Raw genomic sequence first — 18,844 nt, 5'->3', positions numbered from 1 at the left:
CAGAGGCAGGGCTGTAAACAGAACTGTGACCAGGAGACAGAGCCAGGCAAGCGAAAGCCTGGGAGCGCCTCAAGGTGGGCCAGGTTACCCAGGTCCTGTATGAGGAAAGAAGGGGCTGCAGGTCCTGAGAGGACACATCCCCCCGCCTACCCTCTGTACTCTGTACCCGGTGGCCCCCAGAAGCAGTGTGCCGCTGGGGCCAGGCACCCAGGGGATAGACAGAGCTGGCCTGGGGCATGTGGTCCAGAGCTGGCCTGACTCAGGAAGAGCGCGGCATGGATCTGCTCACTCACAAGCCCCCTCTCCATCACCGGCCCAGTGGCCCCCAAGTACCCCACTCCCCATCACAGCCACACAGCTTCTCCTCTGCCACCCACCCCGAGTACACTTAGACCTGAGACTCTCCTTCCTGAACTTCCAGGTTCCTATCTGCCTAACAGAAAAGATAGTGTCTTCAGAAAGGCTTGTGGTGAAGATAATATAGGATACAGGGACTAGTACAGTGCCGGCTGCAGGAGACGAGGTGAATGTAGGCTACTATTTCCTCTTTCTGCCAGCCTGATCCCTTCCACTCAGTCCCTTATGCCCTGTTTTCCTCTGCAGGCTACCGTCCCAGCTGCCCTGCAGCTAAACCTCTCCTCAAGGCCAGGTGCAGCTCTGGGCCCTAAGGCGACAGCAGCTTCAGAGAAGGTGCCAGGAGTGCCACAAAGGAGCCAAAAAGTCCCCAGGAGGTGATCGCACTGCTGTTATTGGCACTGCTGGGGCTGTTGCCATGCCACACAGACTCCAGAATGCCCTCATCTGAGCTCCCTCATTTCCCAGGCACCGACTGTGTGCCTGGTGGTGCCTGGCCATGCCTGGCCCCAAATATTCCCTCAGGCACAACCTATGAGAACACTAACTCCAGCCCTCACCCCAGGCGGTGCAAGGCCACTAGCCCAGGAGTTCAGTGTTCCCCTAACTCCCAAGTTCCTGCCGAGGCCCATACTGTCCTGCTGGTGGTCACACTGAGTTGCAGTGGCCTTATCTGTCCTCCTCATTGGACCACGGACACTGAACACTGAGCACACAGCACAGGCCCTGATACACCACCGCTGTCACATTAGTGTCTGTTAAAAGAACAGTGAGGAGGTGGCTGGTCCTCTGAAGGCTGGTGACTCTGGATGACTCTGGGACCACTAGTAGGCGGACCTGGGGAATGCGAGCCTGGAGCAGGGAGCGGGGTCCGAGCGCCATCTACAGGCAGCTTCCCAGACTGTCAGGGAAGAGCTAACCGAGCTGGGAGGACCCCGGGCACCTGCAGGACCGCCCCTACCGCTGTCACGTCAACGTCAACCTCGATTTGTGACGCTTCTCTGGAGCCCATGCTCCCGACACTCTGCACGCTGCCTCACAATCACCAGCAAATGCGGTCTCCTCGTTGAGAAAAGCAAAGTAAGTTCCAGGAGTGAGGAGGAAGTCTTGGGTTGCTTTGAGAATATCCAGGAAGGGCTTCTCTTCCACCAGCTTCTCCTGGGCAGGAGTTACCAAGAAACTCTCCTCCGGGGAAGGCTGACTGCAGTTACTGCAGAGCTGAGGTAAGGGCCTGCGGCCTAGAAGACTAGCAGGCTTTGGGGTCGACAGACCCAGCTCTGCTACTTACTAGCTGTGGGAGTAAGGGCATGGGACTTACTTTCTCAGGGCCTCTGTGTCCCCCCTGAAAAACAAGCTCCAGGATCATAGGGTTACGGTGAAGATGAAAATCACACCTGTAACCCAGATGCCCAGACACCCACTGTTCCCAAGGGTCAGGCTTCTCTTTCGTGCCCAAATAACACAAGAGACTCAGGCTTCGCCCTACTTGGTGGTAGTATGGCCAGCATTCAGCAGGTTCCCTCCCCCGCAGCGTTTCTGGGAGTCTCCAGGTTGAATTTGCCCTTCCCTCAAATCCTGCTGCCGCTGCTCCTTTGTGCCGCCTCCTGACTCGCACCCCCCCCTTCCCTCTGGTGACCTCTTGCCACCTCAGAACAAACTTTCCCAGGTCCTGCTGATCTCCAGACCTCCTCACTCCAAACGTGGCCAGGGATGCTCCCCAACACCCCAAAACCCAACAGGACCAGGCTTGCCTGAGAGAACAACGGGCACCACAGAGCCTGCTGGAAAAGCCCAGACTAGCTCCTAGGAGTGACCAGGCTCTAAGTCCTAAAGCCAGCATGGCCCCAGGTTCCTCTTGACCCACTCTCTCTGGGGCCCCTGCCCAGCACTCCCTCCACAAGGGACAGCCTGGTCATGTTGCGCTCCCCTAGTTCCAGAAAGATCCAGCTTTCTGAGTCCCTGAGAGGAACATTGTTTCCTTTATATCTCTGCAAGCAAACCAGCCGGAGACACGGTTCTACCCTGAACGAAGACCACCTTTCACGTGATTATACAAAACAACGCTCTCGAGTATTTTTATTTTGTTGCCTGGAAGCTCTCCAACCCAAAACAGCATCTTGGGTTTTTCTATATGAAATCAAGCGTCCTGTTTGTTACTTTTTTCCCCCTTTTCAGAAAACAAAACAATAGCTGGCTCTCAAAGTTGTCTCCCAAAGAAACTGAAAATCAAATAACAACCGTTAACATTTTTTTTCGTGTTTCTAGTCTGAGACCCTGCTGTAAGCCCTTTGACTGTTTTAGCTCTTTAAATCTTCACAAGCATACTGAAAGGCAATCACCATTTTGTCTCTATTTTGTAGTGGAGGAAAAGGAGGGAATATGGCTCTGTGGATACCTTTCAGCCCAGTAATACTGATTTCGGACTTCTGGCTTCCAGAACAGCACGGACATAGAGTCAGTGATAGTTTGTTGCAACAGCTCTGAGAAGTGACTATCCCAGCCCACCAGTTCACGACTGAACCCTCGGGGCCAAAGCCAGCGCCCGACACACAGCAGATCTTCGATACGTATGTGCTAAATTACTGAATGAAAGAAACTACACCTACACCAAACTATCAGGAAATTAATGGGATGGGGAAAAATGAACAAACATTAACTGAAAGAAATACGGTACAACTACATTATGAACAGAGCAGTTAGTGAGGCAAAGGAGCATGACGGGGGATTGTGTAGGCACCCACTAGCAGGGTCTCGAAATAGACACAGCAAGATGCGACTAAATTAAAAGGATCGAAAGGGAAAAGAGCTGAGAACATAATCATAGTAGGAGATTGTATTGTTCTTCTCAAACATGGATGGGTCAAATGGCAAATGAATAAGGTGGTAGATTTGAATGTCACAATTAGAAGCTGGGTCTAATAAGTGAATGAATGGAGAGGAAAGGCTGAAGTCAGGCCAAGGTTCAGAGAGGAGAGGAGAGGCTGCAGGGCCACTTGGGACCTGGGGATGAAGCTGGGCCAGAAATCAGAACAAAGGAGGGGTAACAGAATGCAAGAGGCCAGGGGCAAGCTTTGGAGAGAGAAGTGGTGGGGGTCTGAGCATCTCAGTTCATGACTGTGTTCATAGCCCGCTCTATCGCTGACGAGCTCTGTGACTTTAGGCAAGTGAGGGAACCTCTCCAAACCTCAGTTTCCTCCGCCATAAAATGGGCATGACAGAGGGACATAATACAGTCATCAAGAGGGTTAAATGAGATAATGAACGTAGTAAGCACTCAGTAAGTGGCAGCCCTTCCTAGCTTTTGAGACCGGGATGAATTACATAAGCAGGTGGAAAGGTGGGTTTGCCTGCTCTGAAGGTCTTCCTCCAGCCACCAGCCAGTTTCCCTCCAGTATTTTCCCTGAGAGACACCTGATCTGAGTCCTGATGAGCATCTCCCCATTTCCTGCCTGGACTCCTGGGGAGACACTGTCGTGCTCCCTTCCACTCCCAAGGGCCATGTCTGGCTTCCTGAGGGGTCCCTCCTAGCCCACAGAGCATCTTTATCTGGAGGCAGGGTATGGGGTAGTTGAGGTCACAGACTTTAAAGACATTATACGAATCATCGGTGTGACTTTGAATGAGTGACTTAACTCCTCTGTTCCCGAGTTTTCCCCATCGGTAAAATGAGGGTAATAATGGCCCCTGCTTTATAGGCCTATTGAAGAAATCAAATTAATTGATGTGTGTAAAGTACTCACAGCAGTTCCGCCACACACACACACATGCCTGCGAGTTAGGACAGCCTCCCTTGGGGCTCCGTGGGGGACTCGATCCTCCCCACCCCCCAGGTAAATCATCATAACCAGTTTGAATGCTGATGCAGCTGTGTGTTTGCAATACTTAAATAAGAGCCCTGACAGTCATTCCACTGACAACAGAAAATACTGAAAATGAAACATTGTTCTTGATTTTTTAAAATGCTCTTGTTGGAGGAGAAACATTCAGTTCATACCAAAACATCCTACAGGCCCTTGAACTTGTGGAGTACAGAATGAAAGGGGGTGGGGGGTGGGCAAGATGCAGTTCTGCTCCCTCACATCTCCCAGGCACCTCTCCAGCTGCATGAAGACAGACGGGGTTAACGGCGCTGAGAGGGAGAAGTGAGGCAGGGGGAGTTCTGGCCCCAACAGAGGAGGGACTCTGCTAGGGTCCCAGGGAGCTCACTGAGTATGGGACAGCCTGCCCCACTCAGCAACCTGTCCTCCAAATACACAGGCAGGAATCCAGCAATCATGCTTCTTGATGTTTACTTACATGAGTTGGGTCCACACAAAAACCTGCTCATGGAGATCCCTAGCAGCTGTACTCATAATGGCCAAAAATTGGAAGCAACCAAGATGCTCTTGAGTGGGCGAATGGATAAGAAAGCTGTGGTGCATTCAGACAATGGGATGGTATTCAGCACTGATAGGAACTGCGCCATCAAGCCGCGAAAAAACGTAGAGGAGCCTTAAACGTATATTACTAAGTGAAAGAAGCCGATCGGAAAAGCCATGTACTGTGTGACTCCAACTATATGATGTTCTGCAAAAGACAAAACTGCAGAGACAGTAAAAAGATCTGTGGTTGCCAGGGTTTATAGGCAAGAGAGGTGTAAATTGGCAGAGCACAGAACTTTTAGGGCAGTGAAACTATTCTGCATGATACAACATGGTGATACCTGCCATTTTACGCTTGTCCAAACCCATAGCGTATATAGCACCAAGCGTGAGCCCTAGTTAACCTATGGGCTTTGAGTGATACTGACCAGTCCGCGCACGTTCCTAGATGGTAATTCACGTACCACTCTGGTGTAGGGTGTTGATGGGAAGGAGGCTGTGTATCGGGGCTGGGCCGGGAGTGTGTGGGAACTTGCTGTATTTTCTGCTTAATTTTGCTGTGAACCTAAAACCGCTCTAAAAATGTAAGTTCATTAAAAACATACACACAGGCAAGACCTTCAGAGCACACAAAAGTTGCCCAACAGTGCCCCCTAGCACCCGCGAACTATAAACTTGCTTAGAGTAGGGCTTGGAGATTAAGGATCAGAGAGCAAAGGACTGGGAGAGGTTTTGCTTCTGTGAACCACGCTTATCCGTAACTTGTGCATATGAGGGTTAGAGGGACAGCTAAGGGAGGGAAGGAAAGGTAAGTTGAGGCTGGCATTTGCCAAGCCCTGGCCCTGGGGTGGTAGCCAGGTTCCCAGGTTTCTGGGCAGGCCAGAACCTGGCTTGTACTAAGCGCTCACAAAGGCCGGGCCAAGGTGGAAGGGGCAGCCCCTGGGCTTTGTTTACAGTGTTGGAGGCATCCCATGGTCTGCGGCAAGCCTGTCAGCAGTGGGGTTTGCCTCTGAATGACCAAGGGAGGTCCAACTAGGTCCAAGACCAGCCTGAGGGTATAAGGAGGGCTTCCTCAAGTAGATGATGCCAAGGGTGGGTCTTGAAGAAACAGCAGGAGTTGGCTGGGTTAATAAGGAGGAGTGAGTGTCTCAAGACTGGAGGGAAAGAGCCAAGAGGACCTGTGAGGACCACAGTGGTCCTGGGCCTCAAGTGGAAACCCGGGTTTTTGTGCAGATGGGCCCGGAGGGGAGGAGGTGTCCATCCCAGCGACAGGTCTGTTGGCAGCAGGCAGAGAGGCGGACAGGCAGAGGACAATGTTTATGTAGCAGCATGGACACTCCGAGCCAATGGCTACCAGACGGGAATAGCCATGCACTAGGCCACTGGGTCACAACTTCGCCAGGCCCCATTGGTGATTTACGCTTCATGAGGTGACACGGTCCCACGGAGCCTCTGGAAAACCGCTTGGAGAGAGAGCTCTGTTGGCAGGATTTCTCATTTTCTCATCACTTTTCCATTTTCATGATAGAGTGTCCCCCTGGGGCCAAGGGAAAGGGAAAATGCTTTTTATATTATATGAGTGGCCATGTGGAAAAGACGTATTTCCCACGACATTCGGTTCAGAATGAAGACGCACATTTGTAAAGCATATGTGAAAAATGTCATGCATGAAGGGTATGAAATATTTGTTGTCGTGGCTGGGGCTAGTTTTGTGAAATATCATAGGACAGGGAGAACAATTTTAAGAGTGAAAAACCCCTGGGGAGAATGCGAGCTGCTGGTCTTAAAGACACCTTCACAAAGCAAGGTACCAGACGGTGCTTGCGAACGAGGAGGGCAGAGCAAGGCTGTATATTCGTGTTTGCTTGTACTTGCAGAAAGAATATTTGGAAGGACGCACAGGACCCTCGTTGTAGCCGTTACCTGATGGGAGGGGCAAGAGATATTTTTCAACTCTGCTTCTTTATATCTTTTCGGAAACTGTAAACTATGTGAATCCATTACTTTTTCAAAATGTTACATAAAAACAAGCCAAACAAAAAGCCATTCACTCCGTGAGCCGGCATCTCAGAACTGAACTAGAACATTCAGAGAAATATTGCATAGTTTGTCTGGAAAAATATCTCCGAAACTCAACTTCCTCCCTCTAGCCATGAACCCCAAGCAAGTCCTCTGGGTTTGGAACCATCCAGACTTTACAGCTGGTTGCTGCAGCCCCTTTCTCTGATGGTCCCTGGGGGCAGTGACTACACGTGCTTTATGAGGGGCTGTGGTTGTACCCTGATAAATAGGACATTCCACAGGGCAGCAGAGACAGGAAAACAAGCTGAGTGATGAAGGCCGACATGCCGCATCAACCAGCCTCTGGGGCTTTGGCAGGGTCAAGGGAGAGATTGGAGGGGAATACATAGGAGGAGCTGTGAGCAATGATGAGAGCAGAAAGCCGGGAGCTTATGCAGCCTGCTACTTCTCCTGTGGTTCTCCTGACATCGGCTCTGAAACTTCGGAGTGAGCCTTTGTGCAGGGCCCCCTCTTGGGACACCCGCTCCTCCTTCTTAAATTAGCCAACACCTGCTGTTTCTTCAACATTCACCCTTGGCATCATCTGCTTGAGGAAGCCCTCCTTAGACCCCAAGGCTGGTTCTTGGACCTTGTTGGAACACCCTTGGTCTCATGCTTCTGGGTCCATCTGGCTGGTACTCGTTTAAGAGCCTGTCTCCTGCACTAGCCTGGATCTTCATGAGGGTGGGGGGTTGTCTCCTGTGTTTGGCTAGTGCAGAGCCCACCCAGGGCTGGGCGCAGAGAAGCCAGTTCCCCCTGGTTCCAGCCTCTTCCTTTGGAAGACATCCAGGGGCCCCGCTTGGAGACACAGACAAGCTGGAACTTGGCTCCGGAGCCATGCCGGGGTCGGGTCCTGAAGAGGGCTGGTCTGCTAAGCTTCTGTTCTGTTCTGTGTGCGGAGACAGCTCTTAGTACCTATGGATTCAGAGCACATGTGCACATGGTGGGGGGTGGGCAGGAGCTCCAAAGCCTAGGGATCCTACTGCCAAGGCCCCCGCTCCCTGGAAGTTTCCACGGTCTCATTTTTTTGGTCCCAGATTGAAATGCAGGTCAGGTGGGATCTGTCACCTACTCCAGAGTGGGTTTTCTGAATGTCACTGGTTTTGAAATTCCAATCGGTATTAAACTGGTAAAGGAGAATTAAAAGCAGACAATTTAATTTCGCAAAACAAATCCACAGAAATTGCTGGAGGGCCATTCCTTTGTTTTGGCAAAATCCAGCCAGATTGCACTAGCCATGGTGATGGTAGCTTCCGGAGGCAGCACCCGAGGCTCACAGCCTCAGAGCTGAGCTGGGCAATTTTTTCTTGGCACCAGAAGACTCCGCGAGGTAGTATTCTTCCCAGGAAATGTGGGTCCTCCTACAGACCACAATGACCATTCCAAATGCAGGAGATGACTTGAGGCAGTAGGGGTGGTAGGAGCGAGTGGACTCCCAGTGTGGGCAGCTCTGGCCCTTCGGATTCCCACTTCCGGTGGGGACCCATTTTCCTTGTGGGTATGAACCAACAGTTTAAAGAATCAACCTTCTAGGAAGAGTTTTATTATGGCCAAATGCAAAACTTTTGCAATGCTTTGAACCTCTGGGTTTCTCTGTCTACTGTACTGAGGGCTCAGAATTTGGCTCATGGGCTCTGATTCTAGGGCCCAAACCCATGAAAACAGGTACACAGTGGAGACTGTCTGGCTACAGCTTTGTTTAGAAGCCCATGGTGACAAAAACAGAGTACTAACGCTTACCCTTAAAACCTGTGATGCCAGAAACGTCAGGAAAGAACCGAGAGGCAGGACATAGGAGCCAGTTTATGGGCAGGAAATGATGGACTCGGGCGCCTGGCAACTCACAGCCGGAATGAGTCATTGATCTTCCCACTAACACCTCCATGAGATTCATATGGTTAGAAACAAACCCGTACTGCTGCCAGTGTGCTGTGTTATTTTAAATGAGGAGAATTTCTTTTTTTCTTTTTTTTTTCTTTTTTTTTAAAGATTTTATTTATTTATTCGACAGAGATAGAGACAGCCAGTGAGAGAGGGAACACAAGCAGGGGGAGTGAGAGAGGAAAGAAGCAGGCTCATAGCTGAAGAGCCTGATGTGGGGCTATCCCATAACGCCGGGATCACGCCCTGAGCCGAAGGCAGACGCTTAACCGCTGTGCCACCCAGGCGCCCCTAAATGAGGAGAATTTCCCTAAATGAGGAGAATTTCTATGCAACAATATAAAGATGGAAACACAGAATTAACAAAAACTACAAGGTGAATTTGAGTGCTTTTTGTTTTGTATTGTTATCAAGGTATGTAAAATATTTTATTCAACCTGATATGGGCAAATATGGTACATTGCCACCACTAATCATAAATCTTATCTTTAAATAATTCTTTGTAGGAAAACTGCACATCCACGTGAATTTGGACCCTGACCTTAGATGGTATACAAAAATGCTCTCAAAATGGATTCCAGACCTCAACGTAAGACATGAAACTCCACAACTCTTAGAGGAAAAGTATTCTGATACTGGATTTTGCAATGATGACTTTGATATGACACTAAAAACACAGGCAAAAAGTAAAAATAGGTACACTGGATGACATCAAAATCTAAAACTCTGCATCAAAGGACCAATTAACAGAGAGAAACGGCAACCTATGGAATGGGAGAGAGTATTTGTAAATCCTATATCTGATAAGGGGTTAATATTCAGAATATATAAAGAATGTCTACAACTTAATAACAGGAAAACAACTCAATTTAAACGTGGGCAAAGGACTTAAGTGGACATTTCTTTCCAGAAGATATACAAATGATCAACAGCACATGAAGAGATATTCAATATCACTCATCATCAGGGAAATGCAAACCAAAACCACAATGAGATCTCACCTCACGTGAGATTCATTAGGCTACTGTTTAAAAGAAAATCCAGAAAATAATAAATGTTGGCAACGGTATGGAGAAGTCAGAAACTTGCATGTTGTTGGGGGGGAGCGGTGGAATGTAAAATGGTGCAGCCACTATGGCCACCATGGAGTTGCTCAAAATATTAACCATAAAATTACCACGTGACCCAGCAATTCCACTTCTGAGTATATATGCAAAGGAGCTGAAAGCGAGGAATCAGATATTTCTACAGCATGTTCACGGTAGCATCATTCACAGTAGCCGAAAAGGGGAAGGAAGAAACCCAAGTGTCCATTGACTGTTGAATGGATAGACAAAATGTGGTGCATACAACACAGTAATACAACGGGGGATTGTTCAGCCTTAAAAAGGAATGAAATTCTGACACATACAATAACATGGATGAACCTTAAGGAGATGGTGTTAAGGGAAATAAACCAGTGACCAAAGGACAAATACTGCATGATTCCACTTATGAAGTATCTAGAGTCGTCATAGAAACAAGGAGAATGATGGTTGTCAGGGCCTGGAAAGAGGGGGAGATGGGGAGTTTTCTAATTGGTTTAGAGTTTCAGTTCTGCAAGATGAAAAGGCTCTGAGATGAGTTGCACGACACTGTGAGTACACTGAACACGATGAACTGTACATTTACAACAGTGAAAATGGTAAATTTTATATAGTGTGTGTTTTACCACAGTTGAAAGACAGATAACTATTTGCAGAGGGAGAGCTGGTTTTTCCTCCCTCCTGTTGCTATCAGATCTGCACAGAGTGTTTCTAGGCACCAGGAACTACCTAAATTCCCACACAGAGGGTTTTTTTTTTTTCATGGTATGTTAAAAGTCTGCCTTTGAAGACACGCTAATTTCAAAATACACTTTATTCCTAAACCTTAGTTAAAAGTATTTATGCTAGGCTTTTACCTCACTTAATTAAAAACAAAAAGCCCATGTTTGATGTGTGTTACGCTGGGTTTGAGGCCATCTTTCCTAGCCAGATGCACCCTCTAGATGGGAGCAAGCTGTGTTTCTTCCATACGGGTTCTTGACTGCAACAGAAAGCAGCCCCCAGGCAAATCCTTCCCACCAGGCGAAAGCTGCCCCCTCATAAAAGGTTAAATGAAGATGATGGCTATAAGGCACACCTGATAATTCCCGTTCTCCAGCTGAGGACACTGAGGCCAGGAAGGAAAGGAAAAGTGACTTGCCCCAAAGTACATCCACAGCAAGGGCAAGGCTGGCTGTGGGCGAGGGCTCCCTCCCTGCCCTGTGGCCCTCTGCTGTTCTGGATGCTGTGGGTGAAGGAGGAGGCAGTGCCCGCTGGCCCAGACCAGGCTGCCTCCTCCTTCCCCAAGCTCCTGCTCCCCAGGCAACCTAAGGGATGGCCCTTCAGCTCAGAGGGGAAAAAAGGAGGTCAGAAGCATAAAGTAACTTCCGGTCTTACTGGCACTGTCTCTGTGTGGCCTGACCACCCCACCAGACGGTAAGAGCCAAGAAGGCCTCAGAATTCCAGGCACCCATCCCCGGGCCTGCCTCAGGCATTGCTCAGGGCTCCAGGACTTAGCCCTTAAGTAAATCCTTATTATCGGATTTAGCAGTAAGTAAAACACATACATTAAGCATTGAGCACAATCATGAATTAGGCTTCGCAGCGACCCCTGGAATAGGGGAGGGAGGGTGCGCCTGAACAGCCGCAGCTCCTGAACGCTGCCTTCCTGCGTTTCTGGCTCCTCTGCAGGTGGAGGCCGCCAGAGTCATGCTGGCCAGCCCAGCCTCCACATGGCGGCCCAGCCAGCACTCTGGGAGGGAACACAGAGGGAGCAAGCAATCGGGGCCCCCTGATAGCCATTTCCTTCCCACTGGAGCTCAGGCCAAGAGACGAGCAGGTCAAACACTGAGAGATCACCCTGAGAGGACTCAGTAAATGGTAACTTTTCGGACCGACCGTTACCTTGCAGTTATTCTTATTAGCCAAGAGCGAGGGGCTGGGTGAGGCAGAGTCATTTCCAGAAACTGGGTACTGACTCCCACCTTCCTCCACCAGGCATCGTCCCACATCCCACCCTGCAGGGTCAGCCCAAACGTCCCCTCCTCCAGGAGGCCTTCCATGGTGTCCCCCACCCCCGACAGGTTAGATTCCCCTCTTGGAGTTCATGGTTCTGTACACCCCCTCCCCAACCCCCAGCATCTATGTCTATGAGTTACAAGTGCTCTTTTTCTTACCTGAGAGCTCAATGAGGATGGGGAGCCATCAGTCACAATCAAAGTAACAATCGGGGGCGCCTGGGTGGCCCAGTCGTTTAGGCGGCTGCCTTCGGCTCAGGTCAGGATCCCAGGGTCCTGAAAGGGTGCCCTGCTCATTTGGGAGCCTGCTTCACCCTCTGCCGGCCGCTCCCCCTGCTTGTACTCTCTCTCTCTGTCAAAAAAATAAATAAAAATCTTTAAAAAATGAAGTAACAGGCATACTATGTATATCGTATGTACAGAGTAACAATCACAACACACACAGTAACGCTATCCGTGCTCCTCTTACCACGCATGCGCCCCTGGCCTCGCGGTGTGCTTCGCACGCCATTTCCTGTGTGCAGTGGCCCTCTCCGCAGGGCACCAGCGTTACTCCGCTTTACCGGCAAGGAAGCCTGGCTTCTCATCCTTGCGGTGCTGTGCGCTCAGTCTGTGTCCCCGGGCAGGCCACTCACCCCTTCAGAGCCCGTCTGTCCGCGGCCCTGGGCTTGGAGGCCTCCTGCGCCGGCTTCCTGCTATGTCTCCCTGCTCCGCGGGTTGGTGTCTCTGCTGATGCTTGCTGTAGATTCACCTGGGGCCATTTCAGGGCATTTTGAGTCAGAGAAGCAAGGACTCTCTCCGCTTGCCACCCCAAGCACGGGTCTCCCTCATGCTCTCCTGCCCAGCTCTCCGCGAAGGACGACTCCATCCTTTCACCACCCTCCCCTTCCCCTCCAAGCGCAGGCCATTAGGTTTAGGGGTGCTGCCACCTGGTGGTCACAGGCCATCAGGACAGAGCGCGGTGGCGTCCACAGGCTTGGCTGAGGGCACGGGAGCCCTTCTCTGTCTGTATGCAGTGCACTGCCCGCCGGCAGGCTGGAACACCTTTGCAAGAGGCAGGACAGCTGGACTCCAGAGAATGCCACCTAGAAGGCACGGCAGCTCCATGAGTAGGCCCAAGAGCGCTGCAGCATGGGCCTGAGTCCTAGTTCTGCCGCTTCTCAGACGCAAGACCTTGGGCTAGTGGACTGAGCCCTGTGAGCCTCAGCTTCTTCATCTGCCAAATAGGTAACATCGACCCCCTGTGTTGGGGCCACATGCCCCAGCCATAACCTGGAGATTCTTCCCAGAGCACCCCTTTAACTTCATTATCATTTAAAATGGGATTTATGCTAATTAATGCAAATGAGGTATTCAACTCCAAATGATGTTCAGTTTAAGCAAAACCTGGGGCGTTCTGAGAATCTGGGGTTTGTGCAAGCTGTCCGGCTGCTCCACCAGCCCCTCTCTGCCAGATGTGTCTTTAGCTCTCCTGCTGTTAAGGGTTCTACCATGAGCAGCTCTCATGCACCAGCTTCTTAACCCCGTTCTTAGCACTTGGCATGTATCTCATTTAGCCAGCATGCAACAACAAATTATCCTGATTTCGCAGAGTAGAGATCAGGTTCAGAGAAGCCGAGTAACTTGTTTGAGGTCACACACCTGCTAGAAGAAGGAACCAAGCCTCACACCAGAGTCTGCCCTACAGCAGCATCCTCGCCTGCCCACCATCATAGAAAGCTCTGGAAGCTGAGTTCTATCCCTGAGTTCCCCAAACAACACACGACAGGGGCGTTTGCTCACGATGTACACTCCTCAGGGTGCCAACACCAGCTAAAGAAGGGTGTCCTGGTGCAGGGGGCCAAGAAGGTGAAACCAGCACCTCCACTCCCCCTGCTCTCCCTCTCCCCTCAGGGGACCGCCAGCCAGTGACCAGCAGGACTTGGGCAGGACTTCCGGCTCGCCTTCAGAAGATGCAGCCCAGGCGGGACTTCCTCTTACCAGATAAATTCCCTGGCTGTTTCAGTTCTCTCTTCCTAGGAACTGCTTTGAACCAATTTACTGAGGGCATAGGGGTCATGAACACATCTCTTCTTCACACGTACTCTCCAGTGCCAGGGCTGGGAGCGTGGACCTAGCCTTCCTCTCACTGAACCATGGTTGCAGAGTGTAGTAGGGATGCAGTGTCCCATCCCTACAGGAGGAAAACGAAGGTCCAGAGAGGGGATAGGACTCACCCAAGGTCACACACCAAGGGGTAGCAAAGCTCCGGCCCAGCTCCTACCTATTGCCCCCTGCCCTGGGTTCCCTGGGGGAAGGCTGACATACTGTGTGTATCCTGGTGGGGACAGGTCTCGCCCACACACCTGGCCCAGCTCTGTGCCTGCTGGAGAAGACGGACTATGGGGAGGCAGCCTGGAGTTGATGCTTGGTTCCCTCTGAGGGCAGGTACACTTCCCAGCTCTGGGGAGCTGGTTTCCTGGGGGAGCACCAGGGGTGGTCTCACACTGTCTGGGACACATGGGGGTGGATGACTGTTTCCAGATCTTCTTATTGTCCTTCTTAGTTACTAAGCAACCAACCAGAGTCTAAATGCTCAGAAGAGAGAAAGCAGGCTAGGCCCTGAATAGTTCCCAGAGGAGCTTAGCCCCCAGGGTGTGGCCTGCTGAGATCTCTGAGGCTATAAGGGTCACCCATGAGGAGTGGGTAAGGAGTAGGTATGGGGACAGTGAGGCAAATCGGGGGCACCACCCACCTGCATCCCCTCCAAGAGTCCCCAGGATAGCCTGGGTTTGATGGGAAGAAGAGAAAGGATTATAAGTTGATTTGTTCCAGGGCCTTGGGCTGGGCGCTGCCCCTCTTAGGACCTCAAATGTCCCCTGTATAAGATGGACACATGTCTCTTGCCAGCTTGGTGGGTATAGTGAAGGCAGTATGAATACGCTGGTGGACTGTGAAGACTTGGGTTGCATGAAGGTTTAGCACCATGGTGACACTGGGTCACTTCCAGGATGACCAGGGCCCACAGTGCTGGCCCATCATCCATCGTGGACTCTTCGAAGAGCCCCAGAAGACCAGCAGAGCCCAGGAGGGGTGGGCATAAAAGATGACCTTTCTGCTGTCCTGCAAGAGAGGCTGCCCACCATAAGCAGCCCATTACCCCTTCCCCTGGGGCCCTGCCCTTCCTGAGACATTCCATGGATGACTCTGCAGCCCACAACTCCCTTGGTACCTCCCGGTCCAGCCATATGCTCTCCTCACAGTTACCCACATATGGGGGTTCCCCTCTTTGACCCTCTATTCAAAATGCCTCTCTTCTCTAAGAGGCCTGGGATGCCTTCACCCCCACCTGATTGGCTGCGGAGAAGAGGAACTCTACCAGCTACAGCTTTCCAGGTCCCTGGGGACAGGCCACAGACCTAGGCAGTGCTGAAACCCAGTGGGGAACCCCACCTCCCAGGGGCCTCTACCAGCAAGGATCCCAGGCTGGGGTTTTTCAACCTCTCAGCACTGGGGTTGCACTTCCGCAATGGGAAATTACACTTCTATTTTCTTTCCTGAAAGGAAAAAGGAAGAAGGCAGCGACACGGATGAATGAGGTGATGCATCACATCCCTGCTCCACAGCCTTAACTGCCAGACTCACCCCGGCGCACACCACGTGCTCCTGAGAGCCCACAGCTGCGATGTCAGGTGCAGACGGGCCCCTGGCAGTAAGGTAGGTGGAGGGCAGGGGGACTGGAGCCACAGCCAGGGGTGAGGGCCTCCTGGGGCTGGGAGCAGAGCCCCTGCAGGCTCCTTGCCAGGCGCCTGAGTGTCTTCCTACCGTCTTATCCCAGAGACAGCATCAGTAGGGCTGCTTTCTGCTTCCCCAGAAAAACCGGGGGGTCCTGGAGACTCTCCGGTGGGAGATTTCTGTCAGCTCTGGAGTGCTCAGTGGAGCAGAGAGCAACATCTCACGCCCTGTGGCGAACCCTATTTTCTGGGGGATTCCCTTGTGCCATGGGATCAGCTTCCAGAAGAGAACTCTGAATTTCTGGCCAGGCCTGAGGACTTGGGTACCCACCTGGGCTGTCCTGGGCCCAGCTTACCTTTCGTACCTGAGGAGAAGGTTTCCTGCAGACTGGGGCCTGGGATGTAGATGGAGACACATGTATGTCTGTGCTTTAGGAGAGAGGGGAAGGTCCTCACCATTTGCTTACTTCACCCAGAAGGTAGAAGGGGCTGAGGGTCCAGGACTCAGTCTACCCATGACAGGCTTCCAGGCCCACAGCCATTGAGGACCAGGCTCTCGTTTGCAGTATACCCAAACCCGATTTCACAGGATTTCCGTGTGTGTGTAAGCACCTCCTCATTTAGCCACTTGGCAAATGTGCCCCCAGACAGATCTCGTGGCCAGGCCCGGTGAGCACAGGGCAATGGGACACAGGGCAGCAGGCAGCTCAGACCCCAGCCTGCCCCTGGGGGACCTCAGGGACAGCGGAAGGAGCAGAGCTCAGGGAAGACAGGACAAGGACCCACATGGCTCTGGAGTGTAATGAGAAGATGGACTGAACGGGGGTATCCAGAGGGGGTCAGAGGACAGAGAGAGGAAGAGAGCTTCATAGAAGAGGCCACATTTGAAATGGGTCTCTAGAGACAAGTGGTATTTGGGCAGAGTTTGGGATGGAAGATGCCTTCTTAACAGAGAAAACACTGTGGGCCAAAGCCTGATGCTGGGAAACTGTACGATTAGTTACTCAAACCCACTCATCTGTTGGTTCCCACCAAAGGCGACGACAGGTTCAGCACCATATGGGGTTGGTGGATGTGCCAGAGAGTTTATATTCCTCAAATCCATGCGGGAGCAAAGCCAACCGTCGTAAGTAGCCTTACTGCATGTGCCAGTGAGATTCTAGAGGACAAATTATCAGAGGTGGCAATGCTGGGACAGAGGATGTGTGCATTTCTCACCGTGACAGCCTTGTTACTTGGCCTCTGCAGAGCCCCTGTCAGTTCTTGAGTGAGATCTCTCAGCGCTGTCCACGTTCTTCCTCAAGATCTGCCTTCTGCCCATATAGTGAGACATTTATGCCTAAAACGCACTTGGCATGGTGCCAGGCCCATAGAAGCATTTGGAACATGCCAGCTGTTTTTACGCTTTCTCTGGGTCTCCAGGCAGCCTTTCTGGTCCCCCAGGAGCCAGCTGGGCTTCCCAATTCTGTGTCTGTCCACGATTCCTGCTGCTAGAAGCTCTGTCTCCTCCACCAGCTGGGTGTTCTGGAAATCAAGGGCTTCTTCTCCTGTTGCTTGTGCTCATTCCTAGCAGCTGGTCAGTGCCTGGCTCAGGAAAGAGCTCAGCAAGGGTTTTTTTGTGTGACTGTTGGATGCAAGGAAGGTGTATCCTGTCTGCCCGTCCTTCCCTTCCCATGAAACAGGGCCAGATTGTCTCCAAATGACAGTAGACCACCCAAACCACACCATGCAAGCTGATATGCCTTATACTTTGCAAAGACAAGGATGGGCATACTTATATTACAGAAAAGAAAGCTAAAGCTGAGTGGTTAAGTGGTTGAGTCCTACTCACAGAGCATGCTAGAGCTGCAGCTGAGGCTAGACCCAGCAAGGCTGACCTTCTACACCAACTCCAGCCTTGGCACCATCCTGGCTTGGACAGAATGACCATATCCACACTCGATGCTTTGCTCTGTCTGGCTGGAAGTGGTTCAGGGTCCCTGAGCTGGGCAAGCATGTCTAGGCTCAGGGAGTCATAGGGGTGTCTGGCTCCAATCACATTGTTCTGTCTGTGTTCCATCCCTCCCAGGCTCCCGTCCATGGAGACGGCCCTCACCGTCCTGCATGTGAGCCTGCATGACCCCGCCCAGAACCTGGACACCTTTGCCAACGTCCCACCGCAGCTGCAGCACGACACCAGCCCAGCTGCAGCTCCCCCGCTCTCCCGCCGACACCTGTTGCTGGAGCCGTACCGGGAGAAGGGCAGCACTCTGCTGACCTTCTGCCTGAAGGCCCTGAGCCGCAAGGGCTGTGTGTGGGGCAACGGGCTGACTCTGAGGTTCCTGGAGCAGGTTCCCCCGGGCATGGTCAACAGGGTCACCTTCTCCGGCATCCAGATGGTTGTCCACATAGAGGGAGGCACCTCCCTGGAGGCCTTTGTCTGCTGCTTCCATCTCAGCCCCTCGCCCCTGGTTCACAGGCCCCAGGCTGAGGAGACTGATGAATGGGAAAGCACCTCCCACGGGAAAGCAGCCTCCTCCAAGTTCAGGGCAGTGGGCTCCGGGTCCCCGAGGGCTTCTCCATGGCCCTTCCCTGCCAAGCCCTGGAGGAGGAGGAGAAACACAGTTCCAGAAGGAGCCCTCAGACACTGTGCCGTGCCAGCCCCACCGGCTGCCCAGAGCAAACCTTGGCCGTAATAGGACTTGAACTCTTGGAGAGACAGCACGCAAGGCTGACAAGCAAGAGCTGCCTGGTGATAGTGCATGGATTCTGCAAACACGGAAACCCTGGGGTGGGGGGGGCGCCCTCCACTGTTACAGCTATGCAAGGTAAGGGGAACTTCATACACTTTTAGAGGCCCTGAGGGGTTCTGAGAGCCTCTCTCAAGCCTTTCCCCACGTTTCCCTCCTCTCCTCTGCCTAGGACTTACTTTATGTTGTTAATTTCACCTGGCTCTTAAGAGCCGGAGTTTGAGGTTGCATCAGGAATGCAGGGACACATGTAACAATTACGTTTGTGGTAGCTCTGGGTTACCTTGGGCTTTCAAATACCCACAGGCACTCGGGGCTTAGGGAAGCCTGTGTTTAATAAACTGCAAGTATTTCATTAAGCTGGCATACCCAATAGGATTCCCCGACCCCCAGATGGGCTGCATGCACGCCACGTTGTCATGCAGAGGCGGGGGCGGGAAACAGAGAAGAGGTGTAAGAGGAAATTGGAAAGGTGGGGGCTCACATTTCTGGAAAGGATGCGGGCAGAGCTCAGGGTTTCCTGGGGGTGGGGAGATGGGGGCTGGGCCTGCCTGGAAATCCGTTGTCCCGGTCATCCTCATGCTCCCTCACGCTGTCATTTCTGGATCAAGGCCTCGGCTGATCAGAAGGGCAAGGTCTTCCGGGAAAGGTAGATTCCCAGAG

The 18,844-nt window shown here is 51.9% G+C and overlaps 1 protein-coding gene and 1 long non-coding RNA gene across 2 annotated transcripts; both read left to right on the top strand.

Moving 5' to 3' along the window:
* The first annotated feature begins 1,342 nt into the window (after positions 1-1,342).
* LOC109489569 lies at positions 1,343-9,512 on the top strand. The gene is made up of 3 exons (XR_002142599.2): positions 1,343-1,434; positions 2,715-2,921; positions 9,164-9,512. It is a non-coding gene; the product is annotated as an uncharacterized LOC109489569 (long non-coding RNA).
* Positions 9,513-15,148: 5,636 nt separating this feature from the next.
* On the top strand, positions 15,149-18,540 carry TIFAB (TIFA inhibitor). Its single transcript, XM_002912965.4, is given in 3 exon segments — positions 15,149-15,435; positions 17,521-17,959; positions 17,961-18,540. Coding segments are annotated over 3 exon segments (648 nt in total). The 5' UTR covers positions 15,149-15,403; the 3' UTR covers positions 18,138-18,540.
* The last annotated feature ends 304 nt before the right edge of the window (positions 18,541-18,844 follow it).

This window comes from Ailuropoda melanoleuca, chromosome 3 (genome assembly GCF_002007445.2).
Source record: "Ailuropoda melanoleuca isolate Jingjing chromosome 3, ASM200744v2, whole genome shotgun sequence".
NCBI classification, from domain to species: Eukaryota; Metazoa; Chordata; class Mammalia; order Carnivora; family Ursidae; genus Ailuropoda; species Ailuropoda melanoleuca.
The sequence above is the reverse complement of the archived record's forward strand: the minus strand, read 5'-3'. Positions and strand labels throughout refer to the sequence as shown.